The following is a 25,906-nucleotide window of genomic DNA, read 5'->3' as shown; positions in this document are numbered from 1 at the left end:
CGGACGAGCTCGGCTCGTGCTCCTACCCTGACCACGGTCAGGATGCCCCGAGACGTCGGGATGCCTCGATCCGTCGGGATGCCCCGAGACGTCGGGATGCCCCGGCTATAGGGATGCCCGAGACGTCGGGAGATGAGTTAGCGGTCCTCTCTGACCGGACGAGCTCGGCTCGTGCTCCATCGGCTATGAGTTAGCGGTCCGACCGGACGAGCTCGGCTCGTGCTCCTACCCTGACCACGGTCAGGATGCCCCGAGACGTCGGGATGCCCCAACTATAGGGATGCTCGAGACATCGAGATGAGTTAGCGGTCCTCTCTGACCGGACGAGCTCGGCTCGTGCTCCATCGGCTTCAGCCAACGAGTCCGGCCCGCTCTTCGTCATTGAATTTCTCTGTCGACGCCCTCCAAGAACGGAGTCCGAACAGAGAAGCGTCTTCAGTCGCCTCGGCGCCAGGACGCACACGGTACAAGAACGGAGTCCGAGCAGAGAAGCGTCTTCAGTCGCCTCGGCGCCAGGACGCACACGGTACAAGGTACCCATGTATTTAATGTTTCTACATCATTTTATCTATTTCTCTGCCGATGCCCTCCAAAAATGGAGTCCGAGCAGAGAAGCGTCTTCAGTCGCCTCGGCGCCAGGACGCACACGGTGCAAGGTACCGATTTATTTAATGTCTTTACATTACCTATTATTGGATTTCTGTCGACGCCCTCCAAAAACGGAGTCCGAGCAGAGAAGCGTCTTCAGTCGCCTCGGCGCCAGGACGCACACGGTACAAGGTACCCATGTATTTAATGTTTCTACATCATTTTATCTATTTCTCTGCCGATGTCCTCAAAGAACGGACACCGAGCAGAGGAGCGTCTTCAATCGCCTCGGCGAAGGAGTGCTCATGACACCGACATATTATTGTACTAAGTCCGGTGAATCCCCGTCACGAGCTGACGAGTATCCAATCCATTTGCAAGAGAAGAATCCGGTTCGCCCCGGCAACTCGAGGCCCGGATTCGAAATTCGCCGCATTAAGAAGTCTTAAGTCCTAACGACCGCCCTAGGGCTTGGTCGAATTCTGGACTAGGCTCGGAAAAACTTTCCGAGCCCAAATCCTTGGTATAAGCACAAGCGTTGTTATACCACTAGTCGAAGAACCGAACAATGGAGCTCGGCAAGCCAAACTCAAACTCAAACCCTGTGGCGGAAAAAGCTGAGGCCCTAGAGCCCATATCCTCGGAACCTAAAATGGATCCGAGCAGAAAAACTTAGGCTACGACAGACGAGTTTTCAAAAAGGAAATGTATATTCATTTCAAAAAGGCCCGTAGGCTAAGTACAAAATCCGGGTTTGGCCCTGACAAGTATGGGAAGCCATCCCGACTTTACAAGAAATGACAAAATTACATCGGAGGCTCGAGCTCGACCACCTCGGCCTCGGCAGTACCAGGAGTGGTTGGCTCGGCTGCCGGTACCTCTTCGATGGCCTCGGTAGCAATAGGAGTAGCCTCGGGGGCGACCTCGGTCACTTCGGGGACAGCTACGGCCGCCTCGGCCCCCGGAGTTTCTGCCTCCGCCTCCGGAGTTTCTGCCTCTGTTTCCGCCCTCCCTGCTCCCGGCTGGAGCAGGTTAACATCAAAATCCGGGAGAAGCCGCCGCAGCTGATTGCGGAAATCCCGAAAGCCTTGGATCAGCCCGTTCACGCCCTCCTCAGCCATGAGTTCGTGAAACTCTTCCGACTCACGGAAGAGCTTCACTGCGTTTTGGGCGTTCTCCCGGGCCTCTATCTCCCGGGCCTCGTGGTAAGCGGCTCTCCGCTCGAGGCCCCTCAGCTCCTGCTCGAGCTCCGAATGTCGGAGGCGGGCATTTCCCACCTCCTGCTCGCGGGAGGCCAACGCCTGCTCGGCCTTAGCCAATCGAGCCTCCGCGGCGCGCAGCTCGGACCTTGCCAATGCGTGCGCGCCCTTCTCTTCATCGAGCTCGGCGGTCAGAGCTCGAATCCTTTCATCGGATGCTCCGACCTTCTCTTGGAGCACCCGTTGTTCGGCCTCAGAGGCCTGGTACTTCTCTTCGGAGGCTTGGTACTTTGCCTCGGCGGCCATGTACCTTCTCTGGGCCTCCTCATAGCCGCGCTGGCACCTCCGGGCTTTCTCCCGGTATTCTTGAACCAGGTGCATCAGCATCTCCGTCTCGTGCAAATACTGTAAAGAAGACGAAAAGGAAAACATAAGGCGCCGCTAGTAGAAAAACAATACAGATTACTCAGGCGAAAAATTTTGCTTACCCGGACGGAGTTGCAGCGCGTAGCGTCCATAAAAGCGTTGTAGCTCATGGACTGCATTATGGCCCGGTCGGCCGGGAGCAGGGCGAGCCGAAAAACTTCGCGCGCCACTCGCGGGTTTTCGAGGGCCGAATCGCCCTCGAACACCGACCAGGTGGGTGCGAAGGGCACTCGTTCTTCCGAGCTCAAAGGGCCCGGGAGGCCAGCGCCATCTGGCCTAGGTGGAGCCGACCCCGAGGCTCCTTGACTGCTCCCCGGCTGGGAGCTAAGGGGCTGGGGTCGGGCGAGCGGCTGGTCTAACCGCCGCACAACTATAGCGGGGCGTGCAAGCACGGGACCCGCTGAACTCCTCCCCTGGTCGGCAACTGGAGCGTCCTGCCGACCAGGGACCTGCATCAAGGGCGCCGGGCATGGGGGCGCCATCGGGGTTCTGGAGCCCGAGCCCCCGGAGCCCGCGCCCTCTCTCCGATCAGCCTCAGGGCGCGCGGGCTGAGAAGGCCCCGCCTCGGAGATAGCGGGGCGAGAAGGCCCCGCCTCGGGATGCGCAGGGCGGGAAGGACCCGCCTCGGCCACCACCGCCGCCGAGGGAGTCGAGGTTACCGAGACCTTCTGCTTCTTTCTCGGCTCCGCGGGCTCCCCCGAGAGCTCGGCTGCCCTCTTCTGGAAGCGGGCGTAAAGGACTTCGCTCTTGGTCACCATTTTTGCGATGTCTGCAAAGATAAGCAAAATTAGAACATTAGAACAATAAGGAAATAAAAAGTTGCTGTAACTATCCTTACCCTGAGGACGTGCCGAGCTCAAGCCCACGTTCACCAGAGCGTCCTCGCTAATGAGGCCGTTCAGCAAAATCCCGTCCCCAAGGCTGCGGATGGTGTCAAAGATCTCCTGCTCACGCGGAGAAAGCTGGGGGAGCCTGTTGATGGATTTAAGCTGGGCCGGCCTCCAGGAAGAAGAATTTCTCCTTCCAACCATGAATGGATGAGGGGGCACCATGAAAAAGTGGCCGACCCGCCCGGAGGGCGATGTAGAGCCACTCCCCGTCTCCCGGGTTCGACTTGAAAATAAAAAGTCGCCGGAAGACGTTGACAGAGGTAGGAATCCCCTGTAGTAAACACAGTGACAGGAAACCCATCACTGTCCTCCAAGCGTTTGGAGTGAGTTGCGCCGGAACCAACTGGCATACCGCCAGCAACTCATTCACAAAGCTGTGGAGAGGAAATCGGAGGCCGGCCCAGAGTGACTCCGAGTGCACTCCGATCCGGCCTACCGGAGGATCGGTTACCCGATCCCTTCGCCTGGCGGGTTCCAAACGGAACCCGTGAAGAGGGAAAAACCACTCTTCGGCCATCTCGACCTCCAGGACACTCATGGTGGACACTACTTCGCTAGGCAAAGAACCCATTGCAAGAGAGGGAAATCAAAAAGAAGGGGGACCTGGGAAGGAAGCCGGAGAGAAGGGACTTCGGTCTGAGGAAGACTGGGAGAATAGGAAGCTGGAAGCAGAAAGCAATGGAAAGAGAACAGGGGGCCGGGGGAGAATTTATATAGACCTCCCCAACGGCCCGGATCAGCGAAGAAAGCGCTGCGTCCTGGTTAGATGATAACACGTGTCGATCTAAAAAACAGAACGACGCATTTAATTAGGGCTAGCGCTTCGAACGTCGAAGCGCCCCATTGGATCGCGCGGAAAGGCGTCCGCAATCGAAGATCGTGCGGCCCCATCATGAGCCCACAACGCGAGGACGCTTCGCAAAAGGTGTCCCAATAATGAGGCTCTTCGGAAAAGAAGAGACGCCGCCTATTAAAGGCACCTCGAAGCGTTCGATAGCTCAAAACGCGCAGTAAATCGAAATTTTCGGAATTCGTAATAATCCAATTAAAGCTACTTCCCGCGCTCCAGCTGATAGCCAACTGGAGCTCGGAAGTCGGAGGGTAGTGTTAGGGGAAAAACCCCAAGTCATACATCCACGGAGGCGCTCGGCCGAAGAGCGCCGACCGGAAAGCTGCTCGGCCAAGGAGTGCCGACCGGAAAGCTGCTCGGCCAAAGGATGCCGACCAGGAAGGCGCTCGACTAGAGGGCGCCGACCAGAGCGCGCGCCAAGAGGTGCCCCACCCAAAATAAGCTGCTCGGTTAGAAAGTGCCGACCAAAGACAGCGCCAAGGCGCTCTGCTAGAAGGTGCTCGCCTAAAGGGCGCTGACCAGGAGTACTCAAAGCAGCCCCGCCACAGGGCGCCCCATTGGGCGACCAGCTCGGCTCGGCACCCTTGCCGAGCCGATGCCTTAACCAAATGTTCAACCTCCGCCTAAAGTCCAAGGGACTTGACAACTCCTACGGCTTGCGACCTGCCACTATCTCCAAGCCATCAAGGCATAAGATCTTCGCAGGCGTTCGGCACGACCTACCATTAATGCATGAGACTCTCTCAAGTCTCCGATGCACTCAGGTATTTAATGAACACGGCCCAAGACGATCTCCGGATCACTGAACCATCAGAGCGTATGGCTCTACCTGGCCGCCGGTTCATTCGGTAATAAATGCACTTACCATCCACAGACCCCAGGCCTGCTACGGCCGGCGGTTCAACCACTCCAACAGGTCCGATCGACCGTGACAACTCCCTGGTTCCGGTCTGATTCGGCCCCGTTCTCCACTACGCCATAAATGGGCCAAATCGTGCCCAATTATCACAGACAGGGACAAATCCCCCGGTTACCTCCCAGGTAACGTAATCCCCTTCTATAAAAGGGAACCTGGGAGAACCAAGGGGAGGAGGACGACAAAAACGGAAACAGATCCCCGGGACTGAACCCGCCGGGAAGCACAGACACAATTGAGGACATCATCCTCTTCGTCTTCTTTATCTTATCCAAATGTCCTTGCTGTCTTCTCCATATACTCTCTTCCCTGCTCTCTCCACATACTTGCCCCCTCTGACTTAGGCATCGGAGGGCCGGCGCCGGGGAGCCCGGCCACCGGTTTTCCTTGCAGGACTTGCACACCCCCCCCGCAGCGAAGGATGCAGCCAGCCGGCGCACCGCCGTCCGCCCCCTGCAGCAGCGGAGCTCCTCCTTCCCCGGCTTCACGGCGGCCCTCGGGTCCAATTTCCAGCAACACAAGTCATAGGAAATAAAATGGGTATGTGACAGATTTCGCAGCCAATTTTCTTAGAGCTTCTTCCTGCTGACAACAAATACTTTGTTAATAAGGATGTCTTACAATTAGAATTGTAAAAGAGTTTGAGTCACCTCCTTGTGCCTACTAGAAATTTCCATCTTGAGAAGAAGAGGGGGTGGGCACGGCGAACCCATCGTTATCTAATAGAAACTCGATTCATGAAAATCGTTCAAACTACAAGCAAAAATAACTTTAACTGAAATAGGCATCTTAAAAGCCCGCCATAGAGGGCCTCATTCAGGCTAGAATGTATCTGAGTGCTCGACGAGTTTTTCTTGAGAGAGATTCGGATGTACTCATGGCTGAATATAGTTAGACGCCGGTGCACAAAAAAAAAAAAAAAAGAAAAAAAGAAAAAAAAAAGAAGAAAAGAAGAAGAAGCAGCAGCAGCCTGCCATGAAATGCACGCAAATTCAATATCTCGAGAAAGGCTACTTATTTGGAGCTAGCCCGCGTCTCCCAAGGGTTGTCAATGATCATGTTGTTGTCAACCCGTTGGTGATCACAAGAAGCAAATTTCTTTTTTCTGAATTGCTGGTCCATGTCCATCTCCATCTCAGGACGTTCCTTTCATCACGTGTGGCCGTGGCTCGGGAAATTATTGGATGGACCAGGCCAAGTGGACCAGTCCAATAGTCACTCACCATGTCACACCTCTTGTATTTAAACAATTCAAAATCAAAACAGGAGTGAGAATTTCATTCTATTATCATCATATACATGCCTCGAGATTTGGACCGGTCCATCTTTTGTCGATTAGTGACTACAGAGGATGCCTTGGATCGGCATTTCACCCGCATTGCGAAAGTGTATCCTAATTAGGTCGTTTTACACGACAAATGGGACACTATAGAGGAATCGGAACGTTCCAAGCTAGGCCTTGCTTAATTAGTTGTATTAGCCTGGATCCTTGGAAAGTCGAATCTTTTTATGCATGGCTTTGGCGAGCGAATTGATTGACGGTTCCCTGGCCCTAGCCATCCACAGTAAGCTTGTGGCCATACTTCACTTTGTTGAGTACTCAGATCTAACCTGATCCTAATAGAATGAGTTTTATCCAACTCGCAGTAGATCTGTGGTGGGTGTGGATAGTGATAAAATCTGCTCCAATTCTGATTCAGATATACACTACTTTTTCTAAATTTTCTCTTCATTGTTTTCTCTAGTCACTCTACTCGCAAGAAAAATTGAGTATATAAAAAGTTGCACGACATGATGCTTAGCTGTTCATTTTTTTAGTTGTTTGCTTTTCTTAGTTTATGGAATATTTAATTTTTCAAATAATTTTATTTGCTATGTTTATATTATTATTGAAAATTTAGTTTGTTATGTTTTATGTGTTTGATTTTTATTTTGTCTAATATTTTATAAAGCACTAAAGTTTATTTTTATATTTTTATTTGTTTGGTTTATATGTAAAAAAAAAAATTTTGCAGTTTTATTTGATCCATTTTATCCAACCTACCCTGTATAACTCTACCTGTCCCACACTGCACCGAGATGAGCACAAAGCTGATATGAATAATGGCCTATCTGATCCATACCTGATCTACTGTAATCCTTAGTGGCCACACGTTGCTAGATGTTCAGATGAAGCCCGGCCAGCTAAAGAATCTCATCAACTTTAGATGTGGCCCATGTTGTGCTAAGATGCACGTTGAGCACCCAAACAACTCCAAAACAGACTCTGCTTCTCAAGGTATGTTGTATGCTTACAATGGACATTCGAGGAGAGAGGGGTCAAACTTTAGGGTGGACATGTACCTAGCGTTTGTATTGTAAAATTTGTTTACACTCATAAATTAATTGGTCATCTACCAACTGAAAATATGATGCGAAATATTAGATTGAGTAAAGTCTAATTAAGTAATAGTTGTCAACCCGTTGGTGATCACAAGAAGCAAATTTTCTATTTTCTGAATTGTTGGTCATGTGCATCTCCTTCTTAGAATGTTCCTTTCATCACGTGTGGCTGTGGCGAGAAATTATTAGATGGACTAGGCTAAGTGAACCAGTTCAATAGGCACTCACCATGTTACCCCCTCTTGTATTTAAACAGTTCAAAATTTTGGATTGTCTCCTTTGCAGCTTATCACTTTTGTAGGTTTGTCTGGTTGGACAGTGGGTCCGTACCAGGACCTTTATGTAGCCTTTTGTTTTCTGATTTTGTTGGTCGCATCCACACTCGTTATGTGTGAGCCGCCATTGTACCAAAAAAAAATAAAAAATAAGATCAAAATCAAAATTGGGATGACAATTCATTCTATTATCATCATACACATGCCTCTAGATTTGGACTGGTCCATTGGACCTAGTCCATCCAATAATTCCTCTTTTGGCTTGGGATCTTTTGTCGATCAGTGACTGCAGAGGATGCCTTCGATTGGCATTTCACCTGCATTGTAAAGGTGTATCTTTATTCGGTCGTTTTACACAACAAATGGAACACTATAGAGGAATCAGAAAGTTCCAAGCTAGGCCTTGGCTAATTAGTTGTATTAGCCTGGATCCTTAGAAAGTCGAAGCTTTTTATGCATGGTTTTGGCCAGCTAATTGATTGACGGGTTCTCTGGCCCTAGCCGTCCACAGTAAGCTTGTGGCCATTAGGGATGGCAATTTACTTCACCTTGTTGGGTACTCAGACCTAACCTGATCCTAATCGAATGAGTTTTATCTAACTCACAGTGGATCTGTGATGGGTGTGGAAAATGCTAAAATCTGTTCCAATCCCGACTCAGATATAAATTACTCTTCACAAATTTTTTCTTCATTGTTTTCTCTAGTCGCTCCACTCAGGAGGAAAAAAATGAACATATAAAAGGTTATATGCCATGATGCTTAGCTGCTTATTATTTTAGTTATTTGCTTTCTTAGTTCATGAGATATTTGACTTCTCAAATAATTTTATTTGCTATGTTTCTATTATTGTTAAAAATTTAGTTTGTTATGTTTTATGTATTTAATTTTTATTTTATCTAATATTATATGAAGCATCAAAGTTTATTTTTATTTTATTTATTTATTTGATTAATATGTAAAAAAAATTTGCAGCTTTATTTGATCCATATTGTCCAACTTATCCTGTATAACTCTACCTGCCCCACTTTGCACCGAAATGATATGGATAATAGCCTATCTGACCCGTACCTAATCCGCTGCAATCCCTAGTGGCCGCACGTTGCTAGATAGTCAGATGATGCCCGGCCAGCTAGAGAATCTCATCAACCTTAGATGTAGCTCATGTTGTGCTAAGATGCATGTTGAGCACCCAAACAACTCCAAAATAGACTCTGCTTCTTAAGGGATATTGTATGTTTACAATGGACATTCGAGGAGAGAAGGGTCAAACTTTAGGGTGGACATGCACCTAGCGTTTGTATTGTAATATTTGTTTACACTCATAAATTAATCGGGCATCTACCAACTGAAAAAATGATAAAAATTATTAGATCGAGTAAAGTCTAATTAATTAATTTTTACATAATACTTGGAAAGACTATATTTAGTCACTTGAGGAAAAGTTATAGCCGGAAATAACTTCCTCTTTCATGATAAAAGGAAGTAAGAAGATTTCATGGAGGCTCTTTCTCAACTTCAACAATACAACAACACTTCTATCAATCCCATGCATCGCTATACCTCAATCCAATATCCTATAGAGTATACTGTGCCTTGTTCTAAATTTCAAGGTTCAAAATCTTCCTCGATGGTAAATAAGTCACTCATCGTCAAGAAAGCGTCTTGAGTCTTGCTTACAAGCAAATGAACCGAGTTACTCTATATTGTCATGGTTAGATCTTTAGTTTGTCTACATATATATTGAATCAAAATCATATCGATCAAACCCATTTACTCTCTCTCTCTCTATTTTCTTTATAATAATCATTTAGCAATATTAAGTCCTTTTCTTTGAGGCTAAAAAAGAACCTACATTGCTCTAGTCTGTCTAAACCAAGATCGGTACTAAGAGGAATATTAAAATGTGCAAATGATTTATGATACAATGTTTTGCTACATTTTCGGGAGTAATTTTGAATCTATATGAGAATGAGGCAGAGTATGACTAATCTTTAACTAAAAAAATTATGATTCAGCCACCAAAGAGTCAAACAGCTTTAATCTCTTTGCTGTGTTTCTTTACTTGTGAGTTATTAATTCCCTTTTAGTGTTTTCTCCTTTTTGCAATATTTGTATCTTATTAAAAAATTAATTAAGTTCTTCCACTAAAGAATCTATTTTTTTTTCTTGATTGACCATATGTATTTGGTTGACTTGATCAATCTGGCATATTTACGATCCTCGATCCATAGGCTTCATATTTTTCAAAAAAGGAGTAGCTTTATTATGCATATCATAGACAAATTGAGATAACAATTAGCACTATAATTTTTTATCTTTGGATAGTTGATATCGAGAAGGACAGAACTTTACTAGATATATTTTAGTGACAAGCCATACAAGAAAGGACAGAGATGAGCTTATTAGATATTTACATTATCCATTATGAGACTTTTCTACGTGGACGAGCCATAACCCACGTAGGACAACAACTGAAGCACTAACTAAATTTGTATATGACAAGAATATAGGCAACTATCATCTCAGTAATAACCAGTATTGAGATATCTGATGTATTCATAACCTAGCATTTTTCATCAAGTCCACATGTTCAAGAAAGATGCTATAATAATTCATCCATATCCAAAACCTCTCTCTATTATTTTTTTTGCTGAAAAAAACCTCTATTTACAATTAAAGCCTAACAGATAGAACGAACAATGCTTATACCAAATAAAATAAATTTCCAGATAAGTAGAGCCATAATTTCAACATAATAAAAAACAAAATTCAGAATTCAAAAAAGATAAAAAAAAATAATCAAAGGTGAAATGGTAAGTTATGCTAGCGTCCAACCAACAACTTGCTCCTTTATTTTATCACTCACAAACATCAATCTCTTTAATTTTAATTAATCCAACCACCCCCCTCTTCCCCTTCCTCCCCACTTTCCGCATTACAAAAACCCCCTTGGAAACCCGGCCAAAATCCCCCCCTCCCCCCCCAATTGCTCAATTTGCACTGCAACCAACAATAATAAACCTTGAATCCAATAAAAAAATCATTAGATAAATTAATATCGTCTAACCCCATACTTTTCCAACGCATCACTATGTATACAAACCTCCCCAAGCAAACTCGATAACCATCTCTCCGTCGTACCGAGTAATGCCTTGCGCTCCTCTTCCGAAGTCCTGCGTCCAACACCAGAGGCTCAGCACCACACCCGGCGGCGGTGTCACCAACGGAAGCAACATGACCCAGGGGGCGATTGCCGGCGGCAAGACGGTTGCGGGGGAGCGGTGCACGGCGCACGCGGTGCCGGAGGAGGTGGCGAGGCATCACGAGCACGCGGTGGGGCCGCGGCAGTGCTGCTCCGCCGTGGTACAGGCCATCGCCGCCCCCGTGCCGACGGTGTGGTCGGTGGTCCGCCGCTTCGACAAGCCCCAGGTCTACAAGCACTTCGTCAAGAGCTGCCACGTCCTCGTCGGCGACGGCGACGTCGGCACCCTCCGCGAGGTCCAGGTGATCTCCGGCCTCCCGGCGGTGACCAGCACCGAGCGCCTCGAGATCCTCGACGACGAGAGCCACGTTCTCAGCTTCCGGGTCGTCGGCGGCGAGCACAGGCTGGCGAACTACCGGTCTGTGACCACCCTCCACGCGGCCGGCGGGGGGACCGTGGTGGTGGAATCGTACGTGGTCGACGTGCCGGCGGGGAACACGACGGAGGACACGCAGGTCTTCGTGGACACCATCGTCAAGTGCAACCTCCAGTCGCTGGCTCGCACCGCCGAGAGCCTCGCCCGGCGCGGCGCCGCCGACGGTGGGCAGACTCGTAATTAAGTCCGGGTGCGGGGGCTTCTTTTTTTGCAAGCTGGATCGTTTGGTTTTTCCTCGTCTCCTGGGGCTCGTCCCCGGGCGCGGGGACCACCGCGCCCACCCACTTGGAATGGGACGACGACTACGTTGTACCGCATAGCCATGCCCTTCGTTTCTCCCTCTCCTTCTTTCCTTTCTTTTTTTTCCCGTTCTTCTTCCCCTTTTTCTCTCTTTGATTTTTATTTTTCTCTCTTTTTTAAGGATACAAGTACTATAGACTATTGTGAATAATGTCCCCACTCACTCTCTTTCTCTCTCTAATTTTTTTTTTTTTTTTGGTACAATCTCTAATTTGTTCATACTTGTCTTTTAAAGCAAGGTTATCTTTTTGATTATATGTGTGATCCAAGGTGCAACATGCGATGGATGCTGCATTCGATTATAACAACTTTTTTTACTAAGATTTACAAATGAGAGTGTGAAGATAGTGGCCTATTAGAGCCATGGAGTTGCATTAGAATAAAACTGTGGCTGAAAACTGCCAGAACTTGAAGGGGGCTGCCTGGTTACATTGAACCATGAAAAAATGTTATAGAACGTCCTCTCTTTTGGCTCAAAGATGGCAGCTGTTTTGGAGAGCATTAAACCTTTTACTCCAAGGAGCCTATGTTAGTAAATTAGTCAGGGTGCTAAAGTTGGCTTCTCAATTGGTTTGATTGCTTTGCTGGCCTCTCTGGTTCTACATAATATATATGCATGAGTTTAATACTCTACCACCATCTTTTTCTCCTTTTTCTCATCATCTCTAATACAAGAATCGACTAAATTTATTATTACTTGGACGAATATTGGCTATAAAACTAAATCACATCTCTGGATTCTCCAACAAATAGGCCTTTTTTATGCAGGTCTTCGTGATCCTTGAGCTATTATCAAATCAATGATGTCATACAAATGCAACCTTGCCAGTGCATTTGATAGAGAAAGAATGGCTGGAAAATAATTTTTAATGATCATCAGCAAATATGTCTGGTGGTTGTTTATTAATATAAATATTGCCCCCCCCCCCTCCCAATATATATATATAATCACTGCCCGTTTGTGACCAAATGATAGTCCTGATCATATACGTATGAATGTTTACCCGTATTGTTCTGAATAAAGTTTCCAAGTAATAAAATTTGAAGGTCAGAAAACTCTCTGTGCCTCTCTCTATACATAAATATATATATGTATATATGCATATATGCATATATGTGTGTGTGTGTGTATATATATATATATGACATTCTCCCCTGTCAATGTTATGCATGGAGACGCATGAACCACCATAAGTGCATCTTTCTATCGATGGGAGATCGGCGATGCTGGCCGTGCAACTTGTTCTTGATAACTCCCAACTTGTCCCCTACTTTCTTAAAAGAAAGGCAAGTTGGGGGCCTTTTCTATTGACAAGCTTAAGTTCCCGTCTCTCTCTTCTTATTTTTTCTTCCCTTGCGTACTGTTTCAATTTGAATAATGGCTGGCATGGTTTGCAAGTTGCGCTGCAAGTTGGTAAGGCAGCCTTTAATAGATCCCCGTGGTCTCCTGTTTATCATAAAACCTTCTCTCGTCCCACCCATTTTTCTCGCCACAACCCTCTCCGTGGGTCACGTTCCAAGCCCTCTCTTCAAATTGACCGCACAGTCATTCACCGCCAAAAATATTCTTGGCTATCACTGGCCCCCGGTTCATCCTACGCAAACTTCAGTTTATCAGCGGACTTGAGCATAAATTAAGGCTAGAGATCGAGAGGGAGGATCAACTCTAGTGTCCTCTAAAAAGAAAGGGAATCCAAGTGTCAGTCCTCAGTGGAAAACATAGGTGCGCAATTTGATCCAAAGACAGAGAAATTCTCAGATCAACTTAGACAATGGATGGATGCTCTGAAAGAAGAGAACTAATGGTCTGTCTCACATAAAAATTACTCATTTGTCTGCTATTTGTTGCATTCAAAAGAAAATTCAAGGTGCCTTACCTGGAAATGATATTTTTGCTACTTAGAAGGAGCAACATGGGGATTGCCAGGGTAGGTGAAGAGTGGATTCAGTCTCAAAGGAGGAGAACTGATGAAGAAACCAATGCTGCTTTCGGTCTTATGATGCTATTGATTGTTCTGTTTATTTAACCAAACTAATGCAGTAAAAATTGCATAATTCAATACATTATCAGATAAGTTGCATTGACTGGAGATCATTCAACACCAATTTAACTTGGTCTCAGTCAGCACCAAGTTTCCAAGCTTACCGTGATCCATGCGATTAAAGAGTTATTAAAATCCTTTGATCAAGTCAGATTCTCTTTGTCAAATTTTGAGTTTTACAGCGACTCTTAACAATCTTGAAGTATTCAATCTTTGACGTGGACAACTGCTGATAGCAACTCCTGTAGCCCCACCCTCTCCATTTGCTATTTTAGAATACCCATTTTGCCCATTGCTGTGAAGGTGAAACCATTCTCCAATAATAAACACACATAAACAACTGCTGATATATCCAAGTCTGAACTTCTCTATGGCTGATTATGAGATATAACTATTGATTGGTTCTCTGAAATTACTAAAAACTTCAATGTATTCAGGAACAGAACCTTCTGAAGTGTTGCATCAAATGATGGTAACAACAATATGTACAAAGACGCTAGCAAATTGTAGCCATCACATTACAATTAGGCTAAGATCAGCTGTATCTCTCATGCTTTATGAGCACAAATGCAATGAAGTAGTCGGTCTTAGAAATGGAGCTCAGAGGCATCAATTACATGGCTTTTCTTGCTGAACATACCTCATATTTTTTTCGTTTGCTAAACGGATGGTTCATACAAATCGGGTACGGATACATCCAAAAAAAAGTCAACATACCTCATATTCTAGTGCACTTTCTCGAGAATATAAATGAGGGTCAACCGGTGGTAATTCAATGTGTAATAATTTCACTATAATGAACTATATGCTGAAGCAACACGTCATATCTTTGAGCTGATCAGTGATAGCTCTTACCATTGTTCTCCAAAAAATCAGATCTTATGTGCTGAAGTCATCTAAAATGGAGTTTCTTATTTTCAGTTAATTAACATCTTCTAACATTATCTTAGCCTATGCTAAAGTACATAAATATTCTGTTTTGGGTTTGCCATTGATACAAGGTTAGTCAGAGCAAACCACTGGTGGCCTACTACAAACACTTAACTAGAAGAGCCCTCCTTGAGGAGCACAAATAGATGATCAATGAGTAGAAGAAAGAACAAACTTGGTCTTGTCGAACATGATAACTGGTCAGCTGCACACTTTTTAGATTCAACATCTGATATGTTGCATAGGATTTGATGTAAATTAGGTCATGGAGATGCTCGAGCGAAGACAAAAGAAGAAATCAACGGTAAGATATTGGTATGTTATGTACTTCAAGAAATGCAATCCCATGATTATTGGATTTGCTGCATAAGGTTAAGAACTTTATTTCCCCCTTGAATTTTCTAGTAGACTTATACTATTCTGAGAGGAAGATTTTCTCTGTCAACCTCTCCTGAATATCCTGGCATAGCATCCGCATTCAGACATTATTGCCATGCTAGCATGAATTTTTTTTGGGTGAAGTGTGAACCTCATTTTTCTCTTTCCTTTTTCTCAAAAAATAGAAGCGCCAACCTTCTAGGTACTCCATCAAGCAATATTAGGTTGTCCACAATGATGGAGGCTCAAGTAAATGCTTATCAAATTAATCATCTATAAGCAAACAAACTGCTAATTGTAGTTGAACTATGGATTAAAGAATTGCATGGTCCATTGGGACCAATTCAGACTTGTAGGCTTGTAGCCATGTAACTGCTTTGTATTTCTGTTTCCCATTTCATATCCAATGAACTTAGAGGTCTCTCTCTCTCTCTCTCTCTCTCTCTCTCTCTCTATATATATATATATATATATATATATATATATGTAGCCTACCTAGCATCATAGCATAGGATAAAACTTATACATTTATAATGTCAAGGAAAAAGGCTTAAAATTCCAGGATAGATCAAAATCTAAGAGACATATGGTGGCTCCACTTGATCTTTTCCTGTTTCCACTTTAAGTGCAACTTTATTGGAGAAGGAAATGGCTAAGTTATGGTCCCTGCTTTTGATCTGCTTGGATGCCCTGCTCTGCTCTCTTTAGTCAAGCTTGGCGCCCACTCTTGGTTGCATCTGCCAACGTTGACGAGCACCAGGACAACTACAACTGGGGATCTACGACTAGTTTCAAGGAAGTTGTCCCACCTTAGATCTATCAATATAGATGCACCAAAAGGATCTCTGCACCCACGAGACAGCAACTTGATCTCTTTTGACCATGTACGTAAAACTTGCAACAAATAAAAACCTATCACTACCATCCTTTAGCCACATGCTTTGAATCATTTACAATAGAATGGCATGGTGCAGCTCTTTTTGAGTGGCTTCACTTTTGGTGTTCCCAAAATAAAGTTAATGCTTCAAACCAATATGCATTAAAAAAATTTCACGTGGTGGTTTGTGCTCATTGCTAATTTACAATAGATAATGGATTCAGAGCTCATCTCCCAGAGGCAAGGACGGTTAAACAGTGGGGTTTAAACAATTAAGCTAGTTTAGATTTTTAGGTTCGAAAGCGCTAAGCAATGAACATTATTTTTTTCACTCCAAAACGCTCTGCTTTATGAAACAATAGTAAGTTTTAATCTCTTACCTAAACCCCTCCCTAGCCAAATGATAATGTCTATCATGTCAGCACTTTCATAGAGATATTAAAGAGCATTCAATTGAAATACTTTGGGAGTCTTGTAACAAAAAGAGACTAACACTTATACAGTGAATTGATGACCATACAAAAAACGGCCAACAACTCATTGACTGTCACGTCCCGAACTCAGAACCTGAGATCGGTACGCGACCGGCCGCATGGACCCTAGAGTAGTATCCTAAAGATCATGCAAGGCCTAAGATAAACAAAAATCCAATAAGTTCACAACTAATTAATTTATTCAAATTGACAAATCCAACATATCCAGATAATCAATTTGGTTCAATTACAAGATCTTCAAATATTTATTGACATCAAAAAAAGATAAACTAACTAACAAGCTAATGATTTTGATACTCGCGCTCCGTGCCCAACCTATCCATATCTATGCATCCTGCAACTCTGAAAAGAAAAAGAAGAAGGGGGGTGAGCTTTACAACCCAGTAAGAACCCCACACATCCATACCAACACAATAGTAATATGAATTCGAAAAACCACGACAAATCGATGCACATTTCATGAAATCATAAACGGTTTCCAAAATGCTCAAATAATCAATATAAGTATGTACGTCAAACATCAATGAAAGTCCAGCCACACATGAATGATATAGCATATGATAGCTCATAAATCTTTATTACTATTTTCAATGCCTTTTCTTTCCATTCTATGTTAACTTGATCTGGATCAATTATCTTTCTGACTTTGGGCTATATCCCGGTCACGTTTCTGGCCCGTGACGGGGCAATCGATAGTATCACATTTCCAGCCTGTGACGGGGCAATCGATAGTATCACATTTCCAGCCTGTGACAGGGCAATCGATAGTATCACATTTCCAGCCCGTGACGGGGCAATCGATAGTATCATATTTCCGGCCCGTGACGGGGCAATCGATAGTATCACGTTTCCAGCATGTGACGGGGCAATCGATAGTATCACATTTCCAGCCTATGATGGGGCAATCGATAATATCACATTTCTGACCTCTGGTCACGTTTCCAGCCCATGATAGGGCAATCAATATAACATGGTTAGTCCATACCACCACATCCATAAATCCAATTATGTAGGTATAGGTTATACGCATACATGCATCCATCATAATACCAATCACAAGTCCATACGATCAAAATACAATTTAATATAAAACTATTTATACTTCTAACTTATCTGGATCATAGCATATCATACATATATGGTACAAAAGTATTTATATCATGTAGGTTGGCGTACAAGAATTCCTACCCTTATTGAAAAACTCAGACAAACTATTCACTCGCCCTCACGGCGATCTAGGGACTGGAATGCGCAGAACTCCACTCAATGTCCTCTTGTCCAACAGATTGTTCCCCTACATAACCAAGTCATCATTAAAAAAAATCATCCAAGATAGATGATAATCCAGAACCCTCAAAACAATGATCTTCCCAGATCCAAGGTTAGGGAGAGAACCCCCAACTAGAGAGAGAAGAAGAAAAACATATAATAAGAAAAGGGAAAGGGAAGAGAAGAAATCTCCCTTTCTCTCTCTCCCTTCTTCATTCTTCCCGATGGAAAGGGCGAAGATGCTCGGCAGCAAGCAGCCCACGGCCGGCGATGCCCCATGGTCGTCGGACCGTGGCGGTGCGCCATGCCCGACGACGGCCGGCTGAACGGAAGAAGGGACCAAGCCACCGAGAGCAGGTTCGGGTTTCCTCAATCCGGCGGCTTACCGGCCATATTCCCAAAGAATAGTGGCCTGCGGCTAAGAGAGAGGAAGGAGAGAGACCTCATCTCACCTCCAGCGAGCTCCTCCAGCAAGCGCGACGGCGAATAACCCAAGCTTCTCACAGATCTCTCTCTCTCTCTCTTTTTTTTGAAAGAGCTCTCGCTTGATGCCCTAGGAGGAGAGGAATAGATTCTTGTATAGATAGAGATTGATGCAAATTAGGTAGGATTTGATCTCCCTTTTCCTCTGTTTTTTTTTTCCTCTTCCGGTGGATTCAGGAAGCAATTGAAATAGGGGAGGGAAGACTCTGTTCGGGAGTCTCCCTCCCGTTTCATGTGTCGGGCCGGCCCAAGCCCACCAAAAAATGTGGGTCCTTACATTGACATCAGTTCTAATAAAGGGTTATACTGCTACAAGATCATACCGATTAAAGAATGCTGGAGCTACTAACCAGCATTTGGTCAAGATATTTAAGGATATGGCTTATCAATGCTATACGGCAACTCTTCGAGGAAAGAAGCCTACGGAAGCACTCTAAATTGAAAGCTTCGATAAGTTCAAATATCAAACTCTATAAAAAATAGCAAGAAGTTGATGAAGAAAAAAAAAAAAACTTTTTTCCTTTTAGATTGCAAAGAAAGAGAATTTGGAGCATCAAGAGTAAATATCTTGTTTAATTCGAAGGGAGTGAGTAGAAGATCCAAAGAACACGGTGGCTTCGAAAGCGACAAGCGATATCTCATCGGACACTAGACCATTTTAGAAGAGGCAGAGCTCGGTGATTTGTGGAAAAGCCAGAGGCTAGGGTTTGTGGAAAGGAAGGAGTTAATGGATAAGGCTCACGGACTGGAGGAGAAGAAAATGAAGGAGAACTAGGGGAGACCATTTTCTTCTTGGGTGCGAAACGGAAAAGTTATGGGAAAATTATTTAGAGACCCTAATCAGAATTATAATTACATTGAAGTCCGACATTTACAAGTGCTATGTAAAGCGGCAAACTCTACAAGTACCCAGAAAAGTCGGCAGGTTGCGGCGACTTATGAGGGAATTGCTTGGAAGCACCTAAATAGTATTTTAGTCATCTATCAGTTCTAAATTTACATGTTTCAAATGAAACCGGCTGGTGCTAGCGGTAGCGCTAGGGACTCCCGTATATCACAAAAAATTACTAAAGACCCCTCAAGGAACATGTAATCATCTTGCAATCCCAAATTTGTAAGTTGGCAAAACCTTCCAACTTACGTTACATGTTACGAGATAATTGCTCAGAAAACCTGAAGCAGTTGTCTAATTGCCAACCAGGCCCTATTTTAAAGTTTCATAGAAGAGCCAAGAGAAGTAAGGGATTGGAAAACAGAAAGAAGGACAAGGTCAGAAATTACAATCATATTGATTAAAAATTTTGCGCGGAGTTTTTAAATTCATCTATTTAATATGCTGATGATACAACAATCAAATATTTTTCATTTAAATTTAGTTATTTTCATAAAAATAAATATTTTAAATTTAAATTTACATCAATTTAGACTTAACTTGCTTCACTAATATCTTTCGTTTCTAGTTGTGCAAATTGATTGGAGAAAGAACTTGTTGTTACAAAGGCATTATAATGATTTATGCTAGAGAAAAAGCTTCCACATAACATCTATAATTTTCTTGATTTATCTTTTTGGACACTAAGGGAGGCAAAAGCCACCCAAGACTTTATTAAAAAAATTGGTAATTACAGAGAGGATGAGTTACAGGAAGTAGAGAGTTTGTCAGATCAGAACTGCAGATGTCAGTTGTAACCAAACAAACCCATGAGAAAGCAAAGAAGATAACAATATGTTAGTTGTGTATAAGCCAGAACAAAAAAAAAAAAAAAGATTGTCATTTTTTGAAAAGCAAGCCAACTTCAAAACACCTTTTGTTCCATTAAGTTTTTGTTAAGGAACATTCTAGAGTTATGCATTATCTTGCAAAGTCCCTTTTCTTCCGTCGAGTAAGAGTTTTTTTTCTCCAAGCAACACCGCTACCACCAACATAAGAAAAGCCTATTCTGCTAAGAAATTTCTATTAAGAAATATTCTTTCATTCTCTCAACTCAGCAACACTATATAGTTTCTTGATAATGGCTGAAGCTCGAGACTTAGCAGATGATAGTAAGCAGAGGTTGAATACGAGTTGTAGCCGAAGGAAACAAAGTTGCAATCCCTCAGTCATTGAAGAGGTTGATTGCAATTGAGGCACAGGTCGAAGGCAGGGTTGATCAGTTCTGCAGTTTCTTTTTCGATTTATCAACAATTTATGACTATCAAATTAACATTGAGCACAAGATTATGGATGTTAACATAGGATATAAGAAAGAAAGAAAAAGAATGATCAGTTTAGAAGAAAAGGGAACTTGGGTTATGGTCATTAAAATATAACCCTTCATACATAAATGTTTGCTCTTAAGGAAAAAAGAGCTTGGTGTACAAAAGCTCATTCCAAGTATCTTGTAGGCCAGGCAAACACCAGTGGACACAATCAGCATAGCTTCTAGGGTTTGCCAATTGCTCAGGTGTCAACTTATTCCACTGCTTCTTGTAAATCGAGGTATGTGCATCCTTGCGATACTCTGAGAGTTGGGTGATGTTCAGAACCATGATGGGAACTTTTGATTTGCTTAAAACTTTCTTGACAACTTGCATTATGCTTTTACTAGAAGCAAATCCCCAGTATGCTGGGTTGTCGAGAATTGGAGTTGTTTCGTTGTGACAATTACCATCTGGCTCACCTCCCCATTCCATGCTCCTGCAAAGTCTTTCGAGTTACACGTCGAGCCACTAGTGGTAGAAGCCAGTCATGCTCTTAAATTCTTAATAATAAAGAAGATTATTTGGAAAAATTTTATGTTTTGGTCTTACTCAAAAATTCATACCAAGTTGCAAAAATGTAACGGATATATCACAAAAGGGGAAACAGATGCTGATACTAAAAAATTACATGTGAGGATGATGTCGAGGTATTGTGAATGATGAAAATATATCATATTTTGATAAATATATACGACAAATAAGTGCAAGATATATCAATATTCCTCTTGTTTTAATTGTCATTTAGGACCTATTTGGATATTCTACATGATTGGGCTGAAAATTTTATAGGAATTAGATTCTATCGGCCCATCTATTTTATCTTTTTTAAGAGCCTTTCCAAACCTAGCCTAGATTCTAGCATTTGGGCTGCAAGGAAAAAAATAAAAAATTATAAGGGCCTATTTGGATATTCTGGTCCAAGCTACATCAAAACCATAGAGCATATGTAGGAGGGGTTTGGTCGGCAAGGCAACATCATGTTGGGCTCGGATATCCATAGACAACAATATTTTGGTTATAGTAAATGTCAAGGAAATGAGAGCTTTCAAAATGGCATTCTAGTCCCAAAACAAAACTATAGGCCTAAATATTGAAGAGGGTTGGTTGGCTAGACTGGGTTGGGCTAGGATGTCCATACCTTGGACCGAGCAACCTAGGTTGAGACTGAAGCTTAAGCTATCCACTAGCCCTAGACTTGGGCACCTAAAAGCATTGATAGTCATGTTGTTCGCTCTCACCATCATTAGGGCCATAAGCAGATCGGATTGACCAGCTTTTGATTCGAAAATGATCTAATATTAATCTAGTCCAATCCAAATTAGAGTCAAAAATATGATCTATCTTGGATATAGATTGGATTTGGATCCTTAAATTCAGAATCCAAATTGAAAGCAATATGCATCGATTCAAAACTAAGATACAATATATGTCAAAACCCTCCTTGAATATAAGAAATTAGACTTCTTTTTATGATATAATCTGCCAATAATTTACATTATCCATTATAATCATGCATGGTTATCAATCAAATTCTATGTAGAATGCATACTATTATTTTTTGCATCCGATACTCATGATATAACTAGATAATCAATTTATATATGATTACTATGATTTTTGTTTGGAATTATCTTTTATCAGATTCAATCCAAAAAAAATGATAGATTGATAAAATTAAAATGAAATCCGGTCTAATCTAACTCAAAGAGAACTAGATTAGGTTTGGATTTAATTCTTTGATCTGATTCACAAAATAGATTTGGTTTGATTCGTGCCTGTGTATCCAATTCAACCCGACCTGCTTACGGTCGACCTAACCATCATTCTTCCCTCTAAAAACTGCGTTCCAAAGACTGCGGATGGTAGAAGCGGAATACCTCTCATGAGCAGGCGACATGCTCGTGAAGAAGACCCTGGTCTTCCCTGGATTCATGTTCTTCTCTACCCATCTCACCATACTCCTCAACGCCAAACGATACGCTTCCTCTGTTTCCATCTCCTTAATATCCTTTAAATCCCCGTCGAAAGACCCACGCCTACAAAGCGCAGCTGTCAAGACCAAGAGTAAAACAACAAACCAAACAATGTTGCAGAGAGATGATAGGAGGAGGACGTTACAATATCTTCATCTTTTGGCCTGTCATCCACCACATATAGGTGTTGAAGACCATGATATCGACTCCCTTCCAGTGTTGGGCGTGCTTGTCAATGGACCTGGCACGAACTATTCTATCCTTCACCCGGTGCACGATGGCATTATCAGAGTTTGATTCCACCAGAAAAGGAGCCCAGTAGAACATGAGCGTAGCATTGTAGTTCTACATTTTAAGAGCAAGGAGAAAAATCCAACTCAAGACATTGTAGTAAGAATACACCTTTCGGAGAATGGACTGTTGATTACCTCAGCTTTAAAGACGGTAAGTGATCCAACGATTTGAATAGATTTGAAGCCCTTTGGAACAGCACGCTGTAGGAGACATACCATGGAGAGGAACTGACCCCGATTTAAGGAGTCTCCGACGAACATCATTCGCTTCCCTCGGAGCATTTCAAGCATAAAGGTGGCATTAAAGCTGTAACCCGTGCAGAGAGCTTATATAGTCAGAGGCAGCGGATTGTTCCTGGAATTAACTAAGAATTTGCCATTACTGACGAAAAAGTTTTACTTTTTTTAATAAAATTTGATTTTTTTTTTTTTTAACATTATATCAAGCTATTTCATGTTGATTAGTGTTCTTGAGGAAATTAGCGGAGAAATTAGTTTAAACTTGGTTCATTACCATTTGCCTCAGCTAGTGTTGGAAGCAAATATATATATATATATATTTTTGAGAAGAGGCTATACATCTTGATTTTTTTGATCAAATGCAATTGAATCAAATCGAAAACAGTATATAGCACACAGTTAGTCTTAGTTTCTAATATTAGAATAATCAGAAAAGAGGATAAGACGGTTTATTTCTGAAACTTTCAAAAGCTAATTTGTTAGTGTAAGCCTTCAGTGATAAATTCCATGAATTCTGAGATAGGAAATTGAACAACGAAAATCAGGGATAGATTCTTATAAACAAGAGCTTGCAGCTGGGTTTTTTGAAGATAAACATATAAGAGCAAGTGACTTTAAGAAAAAAAGCTTTAGCAAGCTTTTAGTGGTGCCAGTATATTGGTTAGAAAAAACAAATTAAAGTAATCATTTGTTCTCAGTCAACTATAAGAATCCATGTTATTTTTATTTTCTTCTTCTCCTCCTTTTTTTGAAATAAGCTCTCGTTTTGTCCTTCTAACTCTCTGCTTAATTAATTTCCTGTGAAAGAAAGCAATACTATCAGAGCAGTATTCAGCCACAAGAAAATGCATGTCTTTATGAGTCAATAAACTAAGATATCATGCTTTATAATAGGATTATACATATAATACGGTCTAGAAAACTGAAAAAATACACTAATTATATTATCAGTTAGTAATTATCATTTATCCTGACTATAGCTTCCTTGGTTGATGAGGATATTAATTTGCAATTTGGAGTGACTCACATTCGCGACGAAAAGAAGGCGAGAAAAAGTGAAAAAATTAATATTAGCAGTTACAATTCTTTGCTAAAAAGGCTAATTCTCTACTATTTCATAAACCAGACATATCTAGTAGATTAATTGATTTCCTCTTATTGAGTGGAAAATATTGAATAACTTGTAAATATATCATTTTTCAAGATTAATTCTTCAAATCATTCGACAAATAAAAATTTTCTGTCAGGAGAGCAGTTCGACTGCAGTTTTGTAGTGATCAGCAAAAAGCATGCTAAATTTAATTATACCATCTCAAAATTGTGACCGAGAGAAGAACGCAGTTCTCTTTTCCACAACAAAGTGCTTATGAGTGGGCGACACAAACCTTGGCAGAGAGCATCCATGAGGTTGCCATCTCCAGTTCTGGTATGCCCTGTCTTTCCTCCCATAAGCTTGGCACTTCAGCTGAGGCTGGATGAAAGGGCAATCTGGCTCAGCGTAGTAAGGCCTTGTTACATTGTCATAGACCCATGTACCGTTGAACACGTCGCACCTCTTCTCCGTCCTTCCGATGGCAAATGGTAAGACAGCATCCTCCTCTAAGGCCAATATTGAGTTAGTATACTAAGCAAGAAGACACTCCTCCCTGGATCTCGTTCATCAAAAAATTTGGCTTCCTTACCTTGTGTTGCTATGGATTCTTCTTGTTTTTCTGCGCCTTGGAGCTGTAGGGATTTCAGAAACGGTTGCCTTAAGATGCAGCTGAAGTCTTCACCATAGAGGACGGTCACGAAGACGACGAATGATAGAGTAAGGGCATAGAAGGAGAAGGAGCTCTTTCTCTGGGGAGAGGAGGTGGGCTTCATTTGAGCTAATGAGCGGAAAATACGCCTTAGCTTGGACGGTTGGACCTTGTTCCTAGAATTTGAATACAAAGTTTCCTCCATCATCAACTAGAATATGTAGTTAAATCATAGGTTGGGTCAGATATTAAATCTGTGAATTATATCGTAACATTTTTTTGCTGTGTGTGGGACCTAGATTTAGCTGATTGTTCTTGGTATGGTTGGTGGCCTGAGGCCTTTTCCTTGTTATTGTGGTTCCTTTTTCCTCATGTTTTCCTCTTTTGAGGGAATTCCCTCTTTTTTCTCACCAGACTTTCTGGCCACATCAGGTCTCTTGAGATTATCATAACATTACCTAACGTATCATTACTGTATAAAAAGCTTGCTACAGTTGACAGTAAATTGGAAGGGAGCATTTTGAAAGAGCATAGGTACTTGAAGTTGCTGCCAGATCTCTGCTCATAAAATTTCCATACATACTCTCATTCTTTAACAACTATATATACTTCTTTCAGTTTAGTTTTGGACACTAGGCTACAAGGGAAAAATAGGGTATACACAGACAAAAAATATGAAAAAATTGCATAATACAGCTTAGAAAGTTGACTTATTATTTGTCATCTCAGGGATTAGGAATTGGTGGTGTGCTGATCAATCTCATGGGACTAGTTCTTGAGTTTTACCAGGCATGAGGATTAAATATTGGAATGCGTGTATTTCTAAGGGAGAAATGGTCTCCTGCTGAGTACAAATATTACAAAATACTGTATGTATTTAATTATTGACCCTAGTAAACATTTAAACTACTCTCCATATCAATGGGTATCGGTGAACTCATGCAGGTCGTCAGCATTACAAAAAAAATCTCTAGGTCATAATCTGATTTTCCAAGCAAAGTTTTGCATTATTTTAGTTTACTTGCGATCTCAGAATGTTTAAATTTAATAGCGGAAGATGTCCCATTAGCTAGAATATAATTATCTTGCCCATAAATCTGATACATCTAATAGCATGCGGTTTTTAACAAAGAAATAAAGAGATCATGACAGCCAGTCTATTTTAGTTACATAGCCTATGCAAGAGAGAGGGAGGAAAAGAGGGAAATTTAGCAGTGTACTGGTAGGAGATGTTGCTGCAGCTGGAAGAAACCAAGCATAAGAAGACCATGCAAGTGGCAGCAGAAAGGATTTCTTGGGCTTAAGAAAACAAGAGAAACAGTACAAAATTAAAGATAGTCGACCCTTCAATTGGAAGAAACATAGCATAACATGGCCATGAAAGCTGAAAGATCCTTCCATGTTCGGATGAGTGTGTACGTGCTTGAGCAGTGTTATGGGACCAAACCATTTTACCAAGAAAAGTTATATGCCATATGG

General features: G+C 42.6%; 2 protein-coding genes across 2 annotated transcripts; one reads left to right on the top strand and one right to left on the bottom strand.

The window, feature by feature from the left end:
* Window positions 1–10,509: 10,509 nt before the first annotated feature.
* LOC103717496 (abscisic acid receptor PYL4-like) lies at window positions 10,510–11,993 on the top strand. Its single transcript, XM_008805920.4, has one exon. It carries the CDS (start codon window positions 10,675–10,677, stop codon window positions 11,347–11,349), a length of 675 nt encoding a protein of 224 aa, XP_008804142.2. The 5' UTR covers window positions 10,510–10,674; the 3' UTR covers window positions 11,350–11,993.
* An 8,119-nt stretch (window positions 11,994–20,112) lies between these two features.
* LOC103717495 (protein trichome birefringence-like 33) lies at window positions 20,113–24,722 on the bottom strand. The gene is made up of 6 exons (XM_008805919.4): window positions 24,368–24,722; window positions 24,071–24,284; window positions 22,581–22,752; window positions 22,298–22,497; window positions 22,057–22,215; window positions 20,113–20,615 (listed from the first exon to the last, which is right to left on the bottom strand). The coding sequence occupies exons 1-6, from the start codon at window positions 24,633–24,635 to the stop codon at window positions 20,273–20,275; spliced, it is 1,356 nt and encodes a 451-aa protein (XP_008804141.2). The 5' UTR covers window positions 24,636–24,722; the 3' UTR covers window positions 20,113–20,272.
* Between the last annotated feature and the right edge of the window lie 1,184 nt (window positions 24,723–25,906).

The sequence above is a fragment of the Phoenix dactylifera genome, chromosome 3, assembly GCF_009389715.1.
Source record: "Phoenix dactylifera cultivar Barhee BC4 chromosome 3, palm_55x_up_171113_PBpolish2nd_filt_p, whole genome shotgun sequence".
In the NCBI taxonomy this organism is placed as follows: domain Eukaryota; kingdom Viridiplantae; phylum Streptophyta; class Magnoliopsida; order Arecales; family Arecaceae; genus Phoenix; species Phoenix dactylifera.
The sequence above is the reverse complement of the archived record's forward strand: the minus strand, read 5'-3'. Positions and strand labels throughout refer to the sequence as shown.

Bases quoted from the DNA above. Each gene is read 5' to 3' on its own strand.
- LOC103717495 (XM_008805919.4), bottom strand. From the start codon at position 24,635: ATGATGGAGGAAACTTTGTATTCAAATTCTAGGAACAAGGTCCAACCG. The intron at 22,216-22,297 runs GTAACGTCCTCC...TGCGCTTTGTAG, and splicing joins GGCCAAAAGATGAAGATATT to GCGTGGGTCTTTCGACGGGG. The intron at 20,616-22,056 runs GTATTCCGCTTC...AAGACTTTGCAG, and splicing joins ATGTCGCCTGCTCATGAGAG to GAGCATGGAATGGGGAGGTG.
- LOC103717496 (XM_008805920.4), top strand. From the start codon at position 10,675: ATGCCTTGCGCTCCTCTTCCGAAGTCCTGCGTCCAACACCAGAGGCTC.